At 52.5% G+C, this 17,730-nt stretch overlaps 2 protein-coding genes across 3 annotated transcripts; one reads left to right on the top strand and one right to left on the bottom strand.

The window, feature by feature from the left end:
• Nucleotides 1-1,823: 1,823 nt before the first annotated feature.
• Nucleotides 1,824-6,428, top strand: RBIS (ribosomal biogenesis factor). 2 transcript variants are annotated; one of them, XM_039841955.1, is made up of 4 exons: nucleotides 1,824-1,940; nucleotides 3,688-3,804; nucleotides 5,609-5,725; nucleotides 6,019-6,428. In XM_039841955.1, the coding sequence occupies exons 2-4, from the start codon at nucleotides 3,691-3,693 to the stop codon at nucleotides 6,088-6,090; spliced, it is 303 nt and encodes a 100-aa protein (XP_039697889.1). In that variant the 5' UTR covers nucleotides 1,824-1,940; nucleotides 3,688-3,690; the 3' UTR covers nucleotides 6,091-6,428. The 2 variants fall into 2 exon arrangements, with proteins under 2 accessions (XP_039697889.1, XP_039697888.1); XM_039841954.1 differs by lacking the exon at nucleotides 1,824-1,940 and adding an exon at nucleotides 2,103-2,261.
• Nucleotides 6,133-17,667, bottom strand: E2F5 (E2F transcription factor 5). Its single transcript, XM_039841953.1, is given in 9 exon segments — nucleotides 6,133-6,884; nucleotides 7,860-7,907; nucleotides 9,106-9,249; nucleotides 9,252-9,372; nucleotides 10,328-10,392; nucleotides 11,522-11,565; nucleotides 12,722-12,883; nucleotides 13,732-13,841; nucleotides 17,410-17,667. Coding segments are annotated over 9 exon segments (957 nt in total). The 5' UTR covers nucleotides 17,563-17,667; the 3' UTR covers nucleotides 6,133-6,774.
• Between the last annotated feature and the right edge of the window lie 63 nt (nucleotides 17,668-17,730).

The raw sequence follows: 17,730 nt of genomic DNA, 5'->3' as shown, positions 1-17,730 counted from the left end.
GATCTGTTACACTTTAGAAAATGAATACAGCAGCAAACAAAAACAGCTAAACACTCTGCTTTAGAGGGCTCACAGGGCTTTGCGGGCCATTGTAAATTCTTTGGCTTTTATTTTCAGTGATACGGGGACATTGAAAGTTCGGAGCTGAGGAATGACATGATCTGATCAGCATTTCAGCAGGATTCCTCTGGCTGTCGGGCTAGGTAGAGATTAAAGCAGGAGAACCAGTTAGGAAGCTATTACAATAATCCAAACGAGAAAAAGATGGTCCGTGCATTAGGTCACGATGCAAAAATTGTTTGTTCATTTTCTTCTTTATGCTTTTCTGGATTTTCCAATTTTCTACAATGATTCTTCATGACGTTCTAATCCAAAAGGAAAAAAAAAAAGCTTCTAAGGAGCCAAATGTTTGTGAGGATTTAGAGTCCTCAATATTTTTGGTTGTATTTCTCATAAATATAGATGCCTATGTAAGTCTTAACAAAATTTCAGCATGACAGGGTGGTTATAAAACAATGCAAAGAAGAGAGTCAGAAACTCTCTGTTTGGTCTGTTTAGAATCTGAAAATCGTTGTTAAGCTTTAAACAGCTTGAGTGATTACTTATCAATTAAACTTGATAATTACACAGCCCAGCATGCTTTCATTTTTTGCTTTAAACACTGGTGAGATTTGTTACTAGCTTAGGAACACACTGCCTTCTTCGCCTTTGCAGAGTGTGAGTTTTAAACATGCACCTGCTGAATATTTCACAACTTCTGTACATTTAACCATCACTTGCATTTTAACCAAGCATCGCAAAAAATGTGAAAGGACTTCGTGTACCCTTTGAATATTTTTATGGCCTTTGTGTTATCATCTGACCGTTCTTACCCTTCGACTATTTCATATGCAAGCCCTCCTTTGTGACTGTCATTAGTTCAGGTTCAGGATTTCCAGGCATTTGGCCAGGAGACTACGCTGGATAAAATCTCTTCCTTAAATTGAAAACATATTTGTCAGCACCGGTCTCTTCAAGGAGCAGAGCTATGGGAAGATAAAAGGAAGGGCTCCTCTGAGTATGTTTCAGCCGCGCTCATGATGATGGAGCTTTGAAGTCATTTTCAGTGGACGGGGGCGGGGCGGGGGGGGAATTTTATGCCATTAAGCAAATGTTTGTGTCACATCGGAAATATGGAATCGTGGGTGGGAAATACAACGGTGACTAAGGGACAGGCTGCTGAAGAGTTCATGGCCTGGCTGAGAGACAAGCACATATACAAGGCACGTGACATCTGAATTATGGAAAATACAGTGAACTGCCAAAGCCTGGGACCTACGACGTCCTGTGGAAGTGGGTCGTTTTTCCTTACTCTAAAGGCGCAAGCATCTTCGCTTACTATGTAAAATGACATATAACTGTCAGTACTTCCACATTTGTTTGAAACCTGGCTTCTCCTATGACTGCGACAGAAGACGTGGAGATACACGTGACCACGATTTTAATGCAGAAATCCTCTTGGATTGAGCCCACTTTCTAGAAAACTCAACCCAGAACGTCTTGGGAAACGCACACAGACACGAGACTGGAAGGCCAACACGTTTGTTCTGTTTTTAAGGTTGTTTGACATTTTTACACATTCCCTCGTCCCGCAGTGTCGTCAGGAACCCTCCTTTCGGAGCGAGGAAGCCACAGAGAAGACGTTCGGACTCCCGGCTCGCGGACGCCGCGGAGGCCAGGGACGCGGCGGAGGCCAGGGACGCGGGGGCGGGGCTCGGCTCGGGGGCGGGGCGTCACTGCGCGGGCTCGGTGGGCGGGGCTCCGCTTGGTGGGCGGGACCACGAGCTGGGAGCGGAAGTTTTATTGGCCACCTCCCCCGGAACTTCCGAGATCCTGCGCGTGGCGCTGGCGTCACCAGGTGTCGCGGCGGCCGCACGAGCGCGTCGGAGGTGTGGCGAGAGGTTGGTGGGGAGCTTCCCGGCGGCCTGGCGGGGGGCTTCGGGGGCTGGGGCGGGATGGGCAGTTCTCGCGCCGCAGCGGCCCCGGGGCTCGGTTACCCCGCACGGTGCCTCGGCGGCCGGCCGGCCAGGCCGACACCCCGGGCCCGTGGGACCAGTTTCTGGTCGTGTCTGTTGTATCAGTTTCCACGTGATTGCCAGGGAAATTTCCTGCCCACTCCCCACTACGGTGTTACCTTCTTCACGAGCCTTCCTCAAGTCCCTGCTGTATGCTGCCCGTAACAGTACCTGTCACTGCGTGTCTCGTGTATATTTCATATGTGTGTATGTAACTTCTTTAGCGTACCTGGCGCGTCTTAATTGATTAATGTGTACTAGATGAGTGGTTGGATTTGGATTACTATTGGGAGAATTTTAGATTATTTAATTTGGGAGGGGTTCCTATGTGTATTTTCTGCTTCTGTAATAATCATGTATTTTCTACTGGGTTCTTTTTTAAGTAGGAGTACTTATCATTGGGAAGGTTCATTACATAGCACTATGCCGTATAGACTGGATGGCTCAAGCCAGGGCTTGCCATCTTTCTGTAAAGAACTAGATATTAAATATTTCAGGCTTCGCTGGCCACAGTTGTTGCAGGAAAGCATCCATACACATGGAATACAATCAAATGAACATAGCTGTGTTCTAATAAAACTTTATTTACAAAGACAGGTGCATGACCTGATTTGGTCCATGGGTGTAGTTTGCCCAACCCACGGTCTAACCAAATAGACCTAGGGACTGTACTGGTAATCCAGTCCCGAGCTAGACAGTGCCACATTGTTTTCGTATTGCATTTTTACAGATGAGAGATTTATGGATCACCTAACTAGATCTAGATCTGCATCTAGACTGCTTGGCTTTGAATCCTGCCATTCCCTGAATACTAACAGTGTGACAGTGGGCAAATTAACTTCTCTTTGCATCAGTTTTTTTTTTTAAATCTGTAAAATGGGGAGATATTGTTGTGAGGAGTAAATTAAAGCACATAAAATGTTAGCAGTACTTGTACCCATAGTAAAAGCTCAATAAATCTTCTATTAATATTTTGAAAATTATTCCTCAGAGGCACTTAAAGACAGATCTGAGAGATATGTCTAAGGTAGAATTTACAGGCTTAGCATAAATTCTTAGCTATAAAACAAAGAATATCTAGTTTCAAGACGAGACATTCTAAAAGAGGTGATAGGAAAGTCGTGAAGTGACTTCCGGGGTGGGGGAGGCAGGAGGTGCAGGGTTCAGGACTCTGCCTTTGAGGAGGTGCTCACAGGAGAGGGAGTGAAGCAAGTGAAGACATGGAAGAGGAGACAGGGGTCAGCTCTAGAGTGTGACAGGAACCGGGATGGTGCAGTAGCATGTGAGCTAGCAGGAGGGCGCGTGGTGGCGGTCCCCACTGTCAGCTGCTGCAGAGAGCTGAAGAACACTTGTGTTGATAATATTCCTGAGTTCAGCCCGCAGAACTGATGTGGCACCTCCTGTGGGCCAGGTGCTGGCGATGCGGAAGAGAATGACATCCCCTGCAGTCCAACAGCAGGAAATCCAGACGGGGCAAAAGACACGGAGATGATTTAATACGTGCAGCAGCTTTAAAAATAACCGGCAGTAGGATGCAATTGTTTAGATATAAGTGGTACCTTTAAAAATTCAAATGGATTTACAGTTCGTGAACGTGTGCCGCTTCATTGAGCTCCTTTCCTTTCCTTCCTAGACAATGGCCAGAAACAAAGTAAGAGGGCCGAAGTCCAGGAATGTGTTTCACATAGCCAGCCAGAAAAGCTTCAAGGTTAAGAGTAAAGCAAAACCGGTAACCACTAAACTCAGGAAGGTGAGTATTAATTACTTAAACACTCCGACTTTATATCTTACAAGCGAAGCATGTGGTAAAGCTACTGAAAAACCGAATGCCGTTATTTAAAACGAGTTCGTAGCCTTTCCTGCACAGGCAAGAGGGTTTTAGACATTTGTTTTAAAAACTGGTGAAAAATCACAACCCTTTCTCGAATCCAAGTGTCTGAAAAGAAAAATTAACGGCAAACGTGTGAGGCTCTTCACAGTTTAATAGCTTTATCAGAGCATAGAAATCATAAAAACACGATATGGGAACCACTCCCTATCTCTGAGCTCAGATCTATTCAAGAACCTCTTAACTGAGTCCATACCCGTTTTTATCCTCAGTAATTCTTAGTTGTCTGAAAATGGGCGACTCAGAAACCTGTAAAGTGAAGATAAAATGCTTTTTCTTAAAATGCAAAATTTGAAAAGAAAGGAGTTCATTTTCTTGGTTTTTATTGCAGAATATTTGGGAAATGGGAAATTTCTTCATTTAGATTAATTCTTCAAGAAAATGTTTTTAAGATTATGTAGTAGGTGGAGTCAGCTCTCCAGGACTTAGTATTATCATCATAGTCCACAGGAAAGTAACATTTTTCAGTTTTCGTGAACTAGCTAAGTTTTTGATCGAGTAGTTTTATGACTTTGGAAACGCTTTAAAGGTAATAAAGCTGGGTGCTACAATGAGGGGTCGGGGCTGACAGTCCTACACAGAACTGTCTTCCGAGTTGACATCGGAGCCAGAGCTGAATGATAAGGTGCCGGTGACGCACAGAGCTGGGAAGCTCCGGGCAGTGGCGAGTGCAAGGCCCCAGGCGGGGAAGGCGCGTGCTAGTCCATTAGACAGAGGGCTAGAAGCTTCCCGCACACGACTGGAAACTATGAGAGGCGGTCTGTGGACGGCAGCGTGGGGGCAGCGCTCTCAGACAGTGATGGCTGACGGGGAGGGCAGAGGTGGCCGGGCAGTGTAAACGGTTCAAGGACATGGACGTGAGGTGGAGCCGGTCAGCCAGTTAGGATTCCTGCAGCTTGTTTCAGGCTCGGGAAAGGCTGATCGTTGAGTCTGACTCAGGAAGGGAAGGAAGGGTAGAGTCGTGGGCTCTGATGTGAAGGTGTGGAAGGCGTGGAAGGTCTGGAAAGTAGTGGCTTGGAGGTCGCAGTGAGGTGTAAGTGTGAGCGAGCTGGGGGAAGGGGCGGGAGGGGGCTGCAGTGACAGGCGAGGGAGGCCTGAGGCCATTCCGAGGCCATAGGATTAGAGACCCTGCAGTGACTCCAGGCACAAGAGGTCCGTGAGCTGAGGTTTGAGAGGACTCCTGAAGGAGCAGGTGGTCACGGGGTCGGCAGGCGGTGACAGCCATGAGGAACCACCACCACCCCACGGGGGCGGCCGGGTGGCGGGCCTCAGAGGTGGCCGGGGACCCCCATTGAGGCAGGGCTGAGGAAGAGCCCAGAGACGCAGTTAGAGGACACTGGCGGCATCTGATCGGCCCCGCGTTTGACACGTGCGGTGACAGCACTGTCGGCTGGAACGCCTGCCGTGCATGCCTGGGCCTGCTCGACTAGCAAAGTCCCGGTGAGGGCAGCACCACCGAACTCTTATCTTTTAAATTTTTAAAAACCAGAGCTTTTGCCTAAGTTGCCCAGAAGGGCTGTAAGTTTTAGTGTGAATCAGCCCCACAAATTAGTATGTTTAAGTATTTTTAGGTTTAATAAGGTTATATTAAGGTTGAATGTATTTTATCTTTAATGGCTGTGAGATCATGGATTAAGGTTTTTTTTGTTTTGTTTTGTTTTTAAAGATAAACATTGTGAATGCTGAAAAAGTTAATAGAGTGAATAAGGCTTTTGTAGATATACAAAAGGAGCTTGCAAACTTCGCAAAAGGCCTTTCCCTTGAACCTGCGCAGAAACAGCTGGTGAGTGGAAACCGCTTCCTTTTGTCCTGGCCAGTAAGAGAAACAGCACAGTATGGGAGCCCGCCATGTGCGCGTGGCCTGGGTCCTTGGCGCCCGCTGTGCTTGACTGTGTGGTGTGGACAGCACACGCAGTCACATGCAGACGCGAAAACAGTCTAAATATGAGAATTTACTGTTCGGTCTCCCAAGGTGTGACTAGTGAAGTTGACTTGGGTAATAGGTGATGTGTGTCATTTTTGTCCGCCGTCATGATCTAACTTTTCCGACACTGTATAATGCTGCTCTCTCTCCAGGTTCCTCAGCAGAGTCATGAACACAAACCAGTTAACGTGGACGAAGCTACACGGTTAATGGCTCAGCTGTAAGACACGGGCGATGCATCCGATCCCCCCGCAGCGACCAAGAAATTCAATGTTTTATACAGTTTTATTTTTAAAAATCTGGTTAATGTACAGGAATTGGCACATTTTAGAAACAAACTACACAAACAGATCTTTCCTCTGGGCCAGGAAAGTGGAATGTCAGAAGTCAACCGAATGTGAGGAGCTTAAAGTGCTAACACAGAAGGCACTTCGCAGACTGCTCGCTGGAAGGTGACACAGCCTCATCTCCCTCCTTCACTTTGAAGTGGCAGTGAACGTCCTCTGGATTGGAGGACACAGAATTCTGGACAGTTTTGTGGCAGTAAAAACATAAGACAAGTGACGAGTCCTTGGCCATTGCTTTTGTTTTTGATGACCTTAAGTCTACTTTAATTTTCCTCTCGTAAGGGGAAAAATCAGAAAGATTCGGAGTCGGAAGGGAAGTCGGAAGCCGGAAGGCAGTTAGCTGAGGGTGGGGTGGGTACTACGTCACTTCCCCCCGAAGCTGTAGAGCCCTTTGCTTTTGTGGTTGAAATTTTGTGAAGTAAAAAGGAGTGTTAGAGAAGAACACTTCAGAATCAGTGAACTAGAAGGCGTTACATTCATTATTTTAAATACTTAGGTTATTAAGAAGTCTAAGACGTTACACAGGCGGAGGTAGATAACAGTCCCAGGTTCCCTTGGAATCTAATAATTTAGTATCTGGACATCGAACAGGTCACAGACTCCTTCGTTCTCATCTAAGTTGAAGCTGTAGTCGTCGGCCGGGGTCGGGGAGAGCCGTAGGAGAGGGAACACTGCAAGCGAAACAGACTCAGCATCAGCGGCGGCTTCCGCCTCCAGGTAATGATGCTTCTCGAAAAACACCCTAGATACGCCCATCCAGTTAAACTGCTTCCCGCGCTATTCAAGAAATTAAGTAGACAACAGGAAAAGTAATAACGAAAATGACTCGAGGCCAGTGTGCATTTTAAGGTTCTTGTTTAAAGACAGTTTATGTATTGAAGATTGATTACAGATATTGGCTTTAGAAATAGGGGTTAAAATTTTTACTGGTTGAACTTGTCACTGAAATATGTGATTCAGAACTTTGGGTCAGAGTATGTGATCTGGTAATAAGCTAATACTTTGAAAAGAGTAGGGAGCAGACTCCGGCTAATACACTTGTCCATGTTCTCTGCTGCTCAGAGGTCTGAGTGGTCACTGCACCGTGTCCTAATTTAAAGCTGCCACTTGCCAGGTCTCGGCTGGGTTCGTCAGGAGCCAGGGCCCTGCATCCTGGAACTTGCAGAAAGGCAAGGCCAGGAGAGTTTTCACTAAGGTAACTGCAGTACTGTAGCTATGGATTCTGAAGTGGGTCAGGTTAGGTGATGACTTGGCTGATGTGGGTCACGGCACGGTGACCTCAGCACGGGGTAAGTCACACAGCCGGGTTTGCGCATCGCCTGTTCACTGGGATACGTTACTGCACTCTTGTGGGCCAGATTTTCAGGAGTGAAAAGGGCAACTGTGCCCACTGAGGAGTTTATTCGGTGCAGGTGCGTGTCCTTTACGGAGTCTTCCCTCAATGCGGGCAAAGGAAAATGCTGACGGGTGACTAGGATTTACTATAAAGTATTATTAAAGGGCACTTTTCATGAATGGTCGTAGTACAGTACATTAAGCAGTTAAAAAACACAAGTGCTTCATTTTTTTAGAATCATGCAGCACTTACACATCAGTAATGCTTTTCTAGAACTAAGAAGTAGGTAGTAAAGTTCTAAACCACTCACCGTCAGAAGACATTAACTCGTCAATGATGTCTGCACTCACAGACCCGGCTGGGGACAGAAACGTGACATGTGTTACAGGTCTGTCTCTGCTTCAGCAGCACAGGGTGGCTGTTTAAATGGCACACAGCGAACAGCAGTGGCCGAATGGCAGAGTGGCTCACAGCACTGGACCTCGGGGGGAAGAGTTCCACGAGCACCCGCTCCGCTGGGCGCGGCTCCTGAGCCTCAAACCCAAGGGGGCGACCGAGCTGACCGCCTCCCAGAATGACCGCCGCGCCTGACACCTCGACGTCACCTGCCGCTCCTCCTATGCCCTTCATCCCCAGGTCTCACGTGAAGTACTACTGACTTGGCCTGAACAGCATTCCTCACGTGTTCTCTTTCTAACCCCGTTCCCCCCTGGCTTTGGCCTTGATCTTCCTGGGCTGTGTAGCTGCAGGCTCCACGCCCCCTGCCTTCCGCTTCCCAGGCCCCGTCTCCCAGCCCTGCCCGCGCCACGGCCCTGTCACGGTTCTCACCGACTGTCTGCTCAGTCCTATCTTGGTCACGCCCCCTGAGCTGGCCCCAAGTCACCTTTATGTCTCCAGATACGAGACCACACACTCTAACTGCTCAGGCTGTGGCCGGTGGGAGCCGGTGGCCGTGCGGGTCTGGGCCAAACCGCGCAGAGCTGCCCCTCGGTCTGCCCAGTGAGGGAGACCGGAGCCGGGGCATCCCACACAGGCGGGTGCACCCTCGCCCCCGCTCCAGACCCGTTTCTAGACTTTTAGCTATTTCACCATTAGGGATGGCACAGTTTCTTGAATTGGAGTGGAGACTATTTACCAACTCTCTACAACGGCACTGTCCAAATAAAAAGCAGGCAGCGAGGGCCAGGCAGAGAGGGGCACGCGTCACTGCACGCCACCCGCGGGTGACTGGCCTTCGAGTCTGCCCTGGAGTTTCTAAGAGGCAACCTTACGAAGGAAACCGCGGACGACAGGCTGATGGGCAGGTAGCGAAGGGGCAAAGGAGCGAACGTGGCTCAGTGAGCAGCGGAAAGACAGGGTGTTTGTAAATTCCCCTCACGAACCCTGCCCCAGTGCCGGGCACACACCAACACAGGTTGATTAAACCAAGGGACCGTTTTTGCCTCCTGCCTTAGCTGACAGTCACGTCACAACCAACGAATTCAGAGAAGCCCCGCGACTTGTCCATTCTGTTCTCACCCCTCCCGGATGGCTGTCAAACGAGGCTCTGGACCCACCTGAGGGCAGCTCTGTGGCCACTGTCTGCTGGAGGCTCTGGCTCCTCTCACAGGCGGGCGGCCCGGGCGGGCTCGGCGTGGCCGCGTGGGGCTTCTGTGGCGGCGTGGGGGTCGGGGTCGGGGCGGGGGGCTGCGGGAGGTCGTCGGCGGGGGCACGGGGAACGCCACGGGCTTGGATGAGCTGGCCTCCTTGTTGATGAGCAGCACGTGGATGGGGCCCGAGTGGCTCTTCAGGTTGATCTGGTATTTCTTCTGTCCATTCTGGCCCTGGGACGAATGGATGGACAGGGGCTACGTCAGGACCACGACAGGGCTGCCAGGGACGGCCCGAGTCCACGCACCGCGGTGAGGGCCGGGAGTGGAGCGGGGTGCGGAGGGGGCCAAGCCCCATGCCGCTAAAAGCAAGCTTTTCCCAAACACTGATCGTCAGAACTCCCAGGCGTGGAATTCCTTATGAACCTTCCGTTTTTAATGGGGTCGTACGTGTCGGCGTGGCACGCATTCTCCACGCGTGGGCGCCACCCCTGGGCACAGGCCACCGTGGATGTGGCCATCCCCAAAAGCTGTCTTAAACGGCAACTGTTTCACAAGTGAATACTCTTTCTCCACCCGGCACGCACGGGAATGACCGATGTGAAGCCCCTGCATTTCAGAGGTTCCCGGGACCCTGACGCTCCGGGACCCACGCACACGCTTCGAGCGGCGCTGGGGGCAGGGAGCGGATGGCAGCAGTAGTCACTTCCCACTCCCGTTTGTCCAATCGGTTGGTTTCAGGAACTCTGCATCCGAAAACTAAAATCATGATACGTTCACATGGCACAGAGTCAAATATATTTGACGCGATGAGCCAGAAAATGTTTTTGAAAAAGACCTAATGTGAAGCATTATATTATTATTGATACTTACATAGAAATTTTTTCTCAGGTTGTTATACTGGTTATAGATACAGTCAAATTGACTTTTTCAAACTGTTGGCGTCACCATGACTCATTCCTTGATATCCTGGAGCACCAATTAAATCCAATCAAAGTTAAACTTAGAAGGACCCATTTGGTGACACCCACAATTTTACCAAAGCACTAAACACACCCCAGTCCGGGACCAACTCTCTTAAACAGACAACTCAAAAGTGTTCACACACAAGTAGCTCGTGTTCAGTTAAGGAAAATGCACCTGTCCCTCCTGAGAGCAGATCCGTTTAAACGGACGCTGTCCCACATACCATTTCCGGAATGGGCACCTCCAGCTGTGTTCCAGAAGGTGCTTGAATGGCCAAAAGTGTATCACCTGGTCAAAGAAATAAAAGATTTTTAAATTTCAGAACACACGACTGATCCTGGCCTGGAGGCGAGTGTGGGCTTGGGAGCTGGGTGCTTGCTATGACCCCAGGCCTGGTGCCCGTGGATTCCGGCCCTGACTTCTGAGAATGGGGTGAAGTGACGTGCTGCAGGGGGCTGCTCAGGGGGCAGACGCGGTGAGGGCTGTGTCAGCGCTCAGTGTCAGACTTATTATCGTGGACACATTCGGCTCAAGTTTATTTTGCTTTCACTCAGTCTCACGTAAAGTCTGAGATTCTTCAAACATTTTAGCCACAATTAAAACAACGATGTTTACTTGAAATACTTCAACTACTTAAATGACTGGGGACATTGGAGACTGGTTAAGATGCATGGAAATCTGCAGCTAAAGTGAGCTTCCTTGTGAAGCCAAATTCTATAGTGCTTTCTGCTGAAATTAAGAGTACTTTCCCCAGCTTCCTTGGGAGGTGCGAGACATGGCAGCAAAGCAGAGCGACAGCCACACGCCCCGCCACAGCCTCAGGTGCAAAGCCAGACTCCGTCTGCAGATTTTCCCGTGCATGCGTAACACACAGGCTGCGCATGATTAAATACAAATGCACGTGCTCCATTTCATCTCACTTGTGTTATGTATCGTTATGGGAACACGGCCCCTAACCCTGTAGTTATTAACACAGCATGCTGTCATTTCAAGGGCGGAACACGGAAGCAGGGGATGGAATGGGATTAGAAATAATTTTCCTGGCTATAAAATGGCTCCTCTAATGGTTCCACCTGTGAGCAGCACATCTGCTGTATAGTTTCAAAAACGGTGCGATGAGAACCAATCTCTCGCTCAAGTTTCGTCACTGACTCTGAAACTGTGACTTTGAGACCGTCGCTTAATACCACAGAGTCAGCTGGCCCACGCACCCAGTTTCCACCCACCGATGCAGGCAGTGACTGTCATGAGACAGAAAAGCAGCCTGCCCACACCCCGCACTGCAGTGACACAGGACGTCCCCACTCCTGATGACGGTGGCACAGGGCGAGCACACGGCTTCCGCGTCACTCTGCGTCTACCTTCGACGACTTGAGCAGAGAAAGGACGTAAGGAAGCGTCTGCTCTCGGCACTCACCGTTAAAGCAATCGCAGATGTCTTCGTGAGTCACGTAGGAGAACGTGCTGTCGCGAGAGTTAAGGAACGACATTTATCAAGGTCTAGGCAATTCCACTAAGTTAATAAGTCCGAGGCCAAAGCAGACAAAACCACCATGCGCGGTCAGATAAAAAGGGACAGAAGTCTGTAGCCCGATCGGCAGAGGGAGCTGGATAAAGGGCCCTAAGAGCAGGGTCCGTCCTTCGCTGAGACGCCACTTCTGACTTCTGTGGCGTCTCAGGGCCCCTGGGGGAAGACAGAAAGCATCCCTCAATGAGACGGGCGACGGGCGGTGGCGGGGGAGAGGCTGCGCCACCACACGAGCCCGCACGGCGAGGACGGTGCGGGCGGCTGGAGCCGCCAAGTCCATGCTCAGCCAGCTCAGCGGTTCCTGACTCGGGGCCCACAGCACAGTCTGGACCCCCCGTGTTATCAAACTTAAGGAGCCCCGGTCCGCAGGAAGGAAATAACGAAGGGCATCAGGGACCCAGGCACCGAGACGGCATGGAGGCGAACCGTCTGCGACAGTCAGGAGCTCACGGGAGGGCGCAGGGCGGGCGGCAGGGGCTTAAACGTGCCGTCGGACGGCGGGACGCTCACGAGCCAAGGGCGTCAGGGACATCAGGGAAGGCACAGTGCCGTCCGAAACGCGGAGCGGGCCGCGGGTTCCCCCAGTACTGTGTGGTCGGTGCACGGCCCCGGGCCCCGCTGGCGGGCATCATCCTTGGACGAACATCAGGCAGAAGCACCCTGGACTGACTGCGGGCCCATGCGCTTTCATTTTTAAACCAGAATTCACTTTTCAAAACTCCGAGATTGGCTTTTTACCACTCAGAACACGGGGCGTAATGATTCCGTACGCCCCTGAACTGCATGACGCCTTCCGACATTTGCTGCGAGACCAGAGCACACCGGCCGGCACGCTACGTCCTGTTGGCGGGCAGACGGGACCTCAGTGCCGGGCGGGAACGACGTTAACGGATGTGCTGTGTAACTCAAAAGGGTGAAGAATTTAAATATTTGTAAAGACCATTAGAAACATTACAAAATTGAAACGTGACATTCTCTCCTAAAACTTCAATCTCTGGAAGCAGTAGGACCAAGCAGCTGACCCCGCCCGGAGACCACGCCATGCGGGCACACACGCGCCGGCGCCGCACGGCGGCCACTCAAGGATATCTGTTGTTAATGGCGTCGCTCATCACGTTTCTGATGCTCTGCTGCAGCCACAGCTTGTGCTGGTCGAGTTCTCGCTCCTTCAGCTCCAGGTCTTTGATCTCGGCTTTGAGACACCTCAATCTGTCCACGACTTCCGTGGTGTTGCAGCCAGCACCTACGCCTCTTCAGCCAGACGAGAATGAACACCCGCGGCTTCAGACCAGCCCGACAGTGCTTGATTGTTATGTATGTAATAACAATCTTTACACTTCTAAAACCAAGGATTAACATCCCTACAACATTTTAACGCCATACCTCTGAACAGGCTTGCTTAGAAAACTTTTCGTAAGAACAATCAAATTGCAAAATTTTCAATGTGTTTTAGAGTAGTTTCTGGAAGGTAAGGCTGGTGACTGAGGCACTGAAAAGCTGTCACAGCCAAACAGTCACATCTGGAAGTCGCATGTGTCGACCGAGATGCAAGTAAAATAGAAACTTTTAAATACTTTGGTGGGATTTGAGCTAAACAAACAAATGAACAAACAAAACAAAAAACACCCCAGGCCCAAGAGGAAAAAGCTGAAGAACGGAAGGTACTTGTCACATTCCAACGCATGACCACACAACAGTCCACGAAGGACAACGTGCGTTTCAGTCAGCGACTCAGAAGGTGCACGTTCCTGTGTGTGAGGCCGAGCGTCTGTTCTTGCCGAGTCTGTATCGGTTAACCGGCCGGTAAACACTTGGGCAGAGAGGGATGGATGGAGCGGAGGGCAGTGTGTGGGTGTGCACGTGACTAGCCTGAGGGAGCCTCGGATTTGAATTTTAAGAGTCTGAGTGAAACGGCAGAGAGAGCAATGAAATGCCCTAAGACGGGGGTGACATACAGGGACACACGCGGAAGGCCAGCGCGGCGGGCAGGGGAAGGGCAGGGGGACTCCGCACAGGGAGGCGGGGGGAGGCCGGGTCACAGAGCAGAGCGTCGGGAAGAGAAGCAAAGGCTTCGGAGCGAGGACCGCTGCGCCACTTACTTCCACTGGATGCTGTTTTTTGACTTTTTTTCAATCAAGTCAATTCCTTCCAAGACATTGGTGATATCATAAATTCTTCTTTTTTGCCTCACGGCCAAAGTATCTGCAGCCTGTTTTAAAAAGGGGGTGGGGGACAGAGAACAAGGACACGCGTTACAGCTCGCATCTGACAGCCGCGTGGGTCGTGAGGCTCGGCCGCGCCCCCGCCCCCGCCCGCTGCCGGACGCAGCATCCGGGCGGCTCAGCGGCTGCCGCACCGCGGTCACCCCGCGATGGGGAGAAAAATGAAGGGGTCGCGACACACAGCCCATAAAAAAAGGAGCGAGAGAACCCAGAGGGGCTGCTGATCGTGTGCCGGGTCACTTCCTATCCGATCGCTGTTCATCGGCGGTCCGGTCTCCAGACAGCCTCGGTTATTTTCTGAAACTCTGAAAAGCTGTGTCTCAGCAATTTCTAAACTAGCAGAGTCAAGAAACTTGGGGGAAGTTCCGAGTGGCAAGCACACTGGGAAACCCCGAGACACGAACGCAGAGAGGACAGGAAGGAGCCGGCCAGCCCCGCACAAACGCACCACTCACCCTCGGGAGGCCCGAGGGCAGCGCTTCAGGCCACCGCAGGGACGAGGACAGCACCCCAACGTGCTCCTGACTGCACGCCCCAAAGAACAGAGAGAGCCGCCGGGAAGAGGCGGCCCCCCCAGAGCGGACTGGGCCAGACCGTTGGGACATGGAGTCCCGTTCCCAGGCACCCAGGCACGCTGACCCGCCCTCTGACCCGCCCTCTGACCTGGCCGAGCTCCGTGGACCGCCGAGAGGGCCGACATGAGCCCCGCAGGGCCTGGGCCGAGCTGTGTTCGGTCAAGGTCAGCGGCGGCTCATCTGCCTGAGGAAGAGCTTCCGAGCCCGCGTGAGGCCGCGTGAGGCCGCACTCAAAAGCGCGACCACCAAGCAGTGAGGACGGGGAACACCGGTCCGCCTGCCGGGTTCTCCTTGTGCAGGGCAGGCGGCTTCTCCCCCGCCCCCCGCCCCGGCCAGGGCCACAGCTGCCAGCCCCTGTGCTCCCAGCGACAGAGCCACTGGGCTTCGGAAACTGAATGCCACGACGGGCTGCACGCGTCGGTCACAGACATGCGCACGCGTGCACTGCCCAGTCCTAAAAATAAGGCAGAAGGGTCCCAAGTGACCCCCAGTGACACGGCAAGATCCTCTACAGAATGTTCCTGCGAGAATTAAAAAGAGCAGCATGAACCCGCTCTCAAGGGTGCCCACGACGAGCTGTCAGTCAAGTTCACGATAAGGTTTAGACTGATCTTAGCTATTTCAAACACTGGTAAAGATAATAAAAATGCAGAGCGTTTGATTTCCCACCCACGGGTCAGAGGGCCTTTTACAAGCCGTCACGGGACAGCTGTGTCACCGGGCCTTCCACAGCTGTCGTCCAGAGTAAAGCTCACAGCCACACTGCACGGCAGGTGCCACGTGCCCTGTCCCACAGGGGACGGATTCTGAAAGCTAATGGACAATCGGGTGGAATTTCGCACTTACGACACATTCACGAAATAACTTTGCGGCAAAACGTTTTAGAACAGGCTCCCATAATTCAAGGGGCTTAGGTGCATGGGGCAGAGTCAGAAGTGCCCAAGTGCCTGGCTGCACCGGACAAGCCCCTCGGGTGGCACGGTGCCGGTGGCTCCATCGGGAGGGAGCGTGTGGTCGGAAAGGGCGGTCCTCACTTCCATTCAAATAGTTATGCGAAACATAAACAGTTACAAAAACGCTGTCTACATATCTAAGGCTTTGGGGCCGCGGCTGACACATCTGAAAAGAGTTTTAAAAAATGCAAGTCTCATGGGGAGAGAAAGTGATCAAAGACAGAGATTGCTTAAGTGGCGGCCGACAGGTTCCGGGAGGGGCCGCTGTGTGCTCTCAAAGGGTCTGCAGGGGGCATTAAATCAATACAGAAATCGAAACCCGAGGCGTAAATACCTTTCCTCAAGGATGCGAAGGGCCGGCCCCCTCCTGAAGCAGCATGGGTGCTTCGACCCCGCTCAGCCCTCTGCTCACAGGACCCTGTCCCAAACACCCCCAGCGCCTCGCTGCCCCTAACAGCCACGTTTTATGCTAGTTCTAAGTTTTACTATTTGCTTTTTGATAAACTGCATAAGCTTTTAAAATGGAACTTCGCTTTCACCGTCTTAAGACAGGCCTCACGACGATACGCACTGCGTTCTTACGCTTCCGTGTGGTCCCTGACAGTTGACGGGTCACCAAGGGAGAGATCATTTTTTATGTTCACGATGTTCACAAAAATGATGTCTCATTCACTGCTTCTTAAAAGGTTATCAAGTGGATAACTGACTTATGCTGAAATAACACTCCCACCAAAGTAAGGACATAAGAAAAAATGGGATTTTATAATTTTACACTAGAGGAAATTTATAATTGTCAGGTTTAGTCCGTCTTCCACACATGCTGTCAGTCTTAACGACCTTATACTACAGTGCACAGAAGAAACATTGTCGGAAAGATGGGAATGCAAGATTTTTATCGTATACATGCGAATAAGTAAAAACTATATGTAAAAAAATGAAAAAAATTTTCACATATATGTAAAAAAGAATGATAAGCTGTTTTCTAGGAGTAAAAGCCCCATCGATACAGTGAGACCAGCGTTAGGACAGACGCTTCTGCACGTGTAGGAACCCGCCGGGACGGAGGAGCAAAGCTGGCAGCAAGCAGTGAACCCACTCCGCGCTCACTGGCCTCTGCAGCCAGGGTCCGGCCACACCACCCAGGAGGAGGCCAGAGAGCATAGGGCCAGCAAGGGCCAGCAAGGGCGCAGCTCGCCCTGTCCCAGGCAGGCTGGGGGCGCGGGGAGGGCGGGGAGCCTCCCAGTCACACCTCAGAGTTGTTTCATCTGGAAAACCCCAAACTCGCCTGATTGCTTTTACTGATGTCACAGGCTACAGGTGGCTTTCCAGCCTCTGCACAGCAGTGCACAAGCCGCCTGCAATGCCGCTTTCTCTGATGACCTGCTGACTCCCTGCGACATTCTATAAACAGAATCCATTAAGTTCACGACGACTTGGATGCTACACTGTATGTGCCATAGAGCAGTCTGGGGGGCTTCGGAAGAAGGGGCTGTGGGAAAGAGCGCAGGAGGTTCAAAGGCCGGGGAAGTTCTAGGAATAACTCTTCAAAAAGGTGGCGAAACTGCTTCCGGAAAAGCAGCATCGGTGCCTGGCGCGCGGGACGCAGAGCGGCCCCGACCCCAGCGGTCAGTCGCCGGGCGCTCAGGGCGCCGGGGGCGCAGGGCCTGGGAGCGGCGCTCAGGGGTCCAGGAGGATGCTCCGGTGCTCTGCGGCCACCGCGTGCAGCGGGTGAGCTTCGGGGCCCGTCCTGCCCCCCGCACCCCGCGGCCGGGCCTCGGCGAGCCCCGGGCCAAGGGCGCCGCCGCCGGCGTCTGCGGTGACCCCTGCGCGGTCGCTGCGTGGCGGGCGGTGGCGGTGGCGGTGGCGCTCGCGCCCGCGTGGCGCGCGGGGCGACCCCCGTTGGAGCGGCGGCCCCCCCAACCCCCAGGCCGCCCCGCGCTCGGGCCACCGCGCAGCCGCGCAGCGCCCCCCGCGAGCGCACCGCGCATGTCCCGCCGCCGGCGCGGGCCGCGCGTCCCCGCGCTCACCGCCTTCAGGTCCAGCACGCCGTCCTCGGCCTCCTGCAGCAGCGACACGAAGCGGGTGGTCAGCAGCCCCAGGCTCTTCTCGTGCCGGCTGCTGCCGCCCGCCGCGGCCCCGAGCTGCGGCGGCCCCGCGCCCGCGGGCTCGGCCGCCGCCATCGCCCCGCGTCCGGCCTGCAGCGGGCGGAGCCGCGGCCCGGCCCAGCCCGAGCGCCAACGAGCCCGCGGCGGGACGGCGGACGCGGCGACGCCGGCGGGGACCCGGGTTTAAATGGCCGGAAGTGACGCCGCGGCCGCCGTTGCCGGGAGACGCGCGCCCGCGGGGGG

Source organism: Pteropus medius, unplaced genomic scaffold (genome assembly GCF_902729225.1).
Source record: "Pteropus medius unplaced genomic scaffold, Ma_sr-lr_union100, whole genome shotgun sequence".
In the NCBI taxonomy this organism is placed as follows: Eukaryota; Metazoa; Chordata; class Mammalia; order Chiroptera; family Pteropodidae; genus Pteropus; species Pteropus medius.
This window is presented reverse-complemented; position numbering and strand designations above follow the sequence as displayed.

Excerpts from the sequence above, each read along its gene's own strand:
- RBIS (XM_039841954.1), top strand. Across the intron at positions 3,805-5,608 it reads TAACCACTAAACTCAGGAAG|ATAAACATTGTGAATGCTGA; the intron begins GTGAGTATTAAT and ends TTGTTTTTAAAG. Across the intron at positions 5,726-6,018 it reads AACCTGCGCAGAAACAGCTG|GTTCCTCAGCAGAGTCATGA; the intron begins GTGAGTGGAAAC and ends CTCTCTCTCCAG.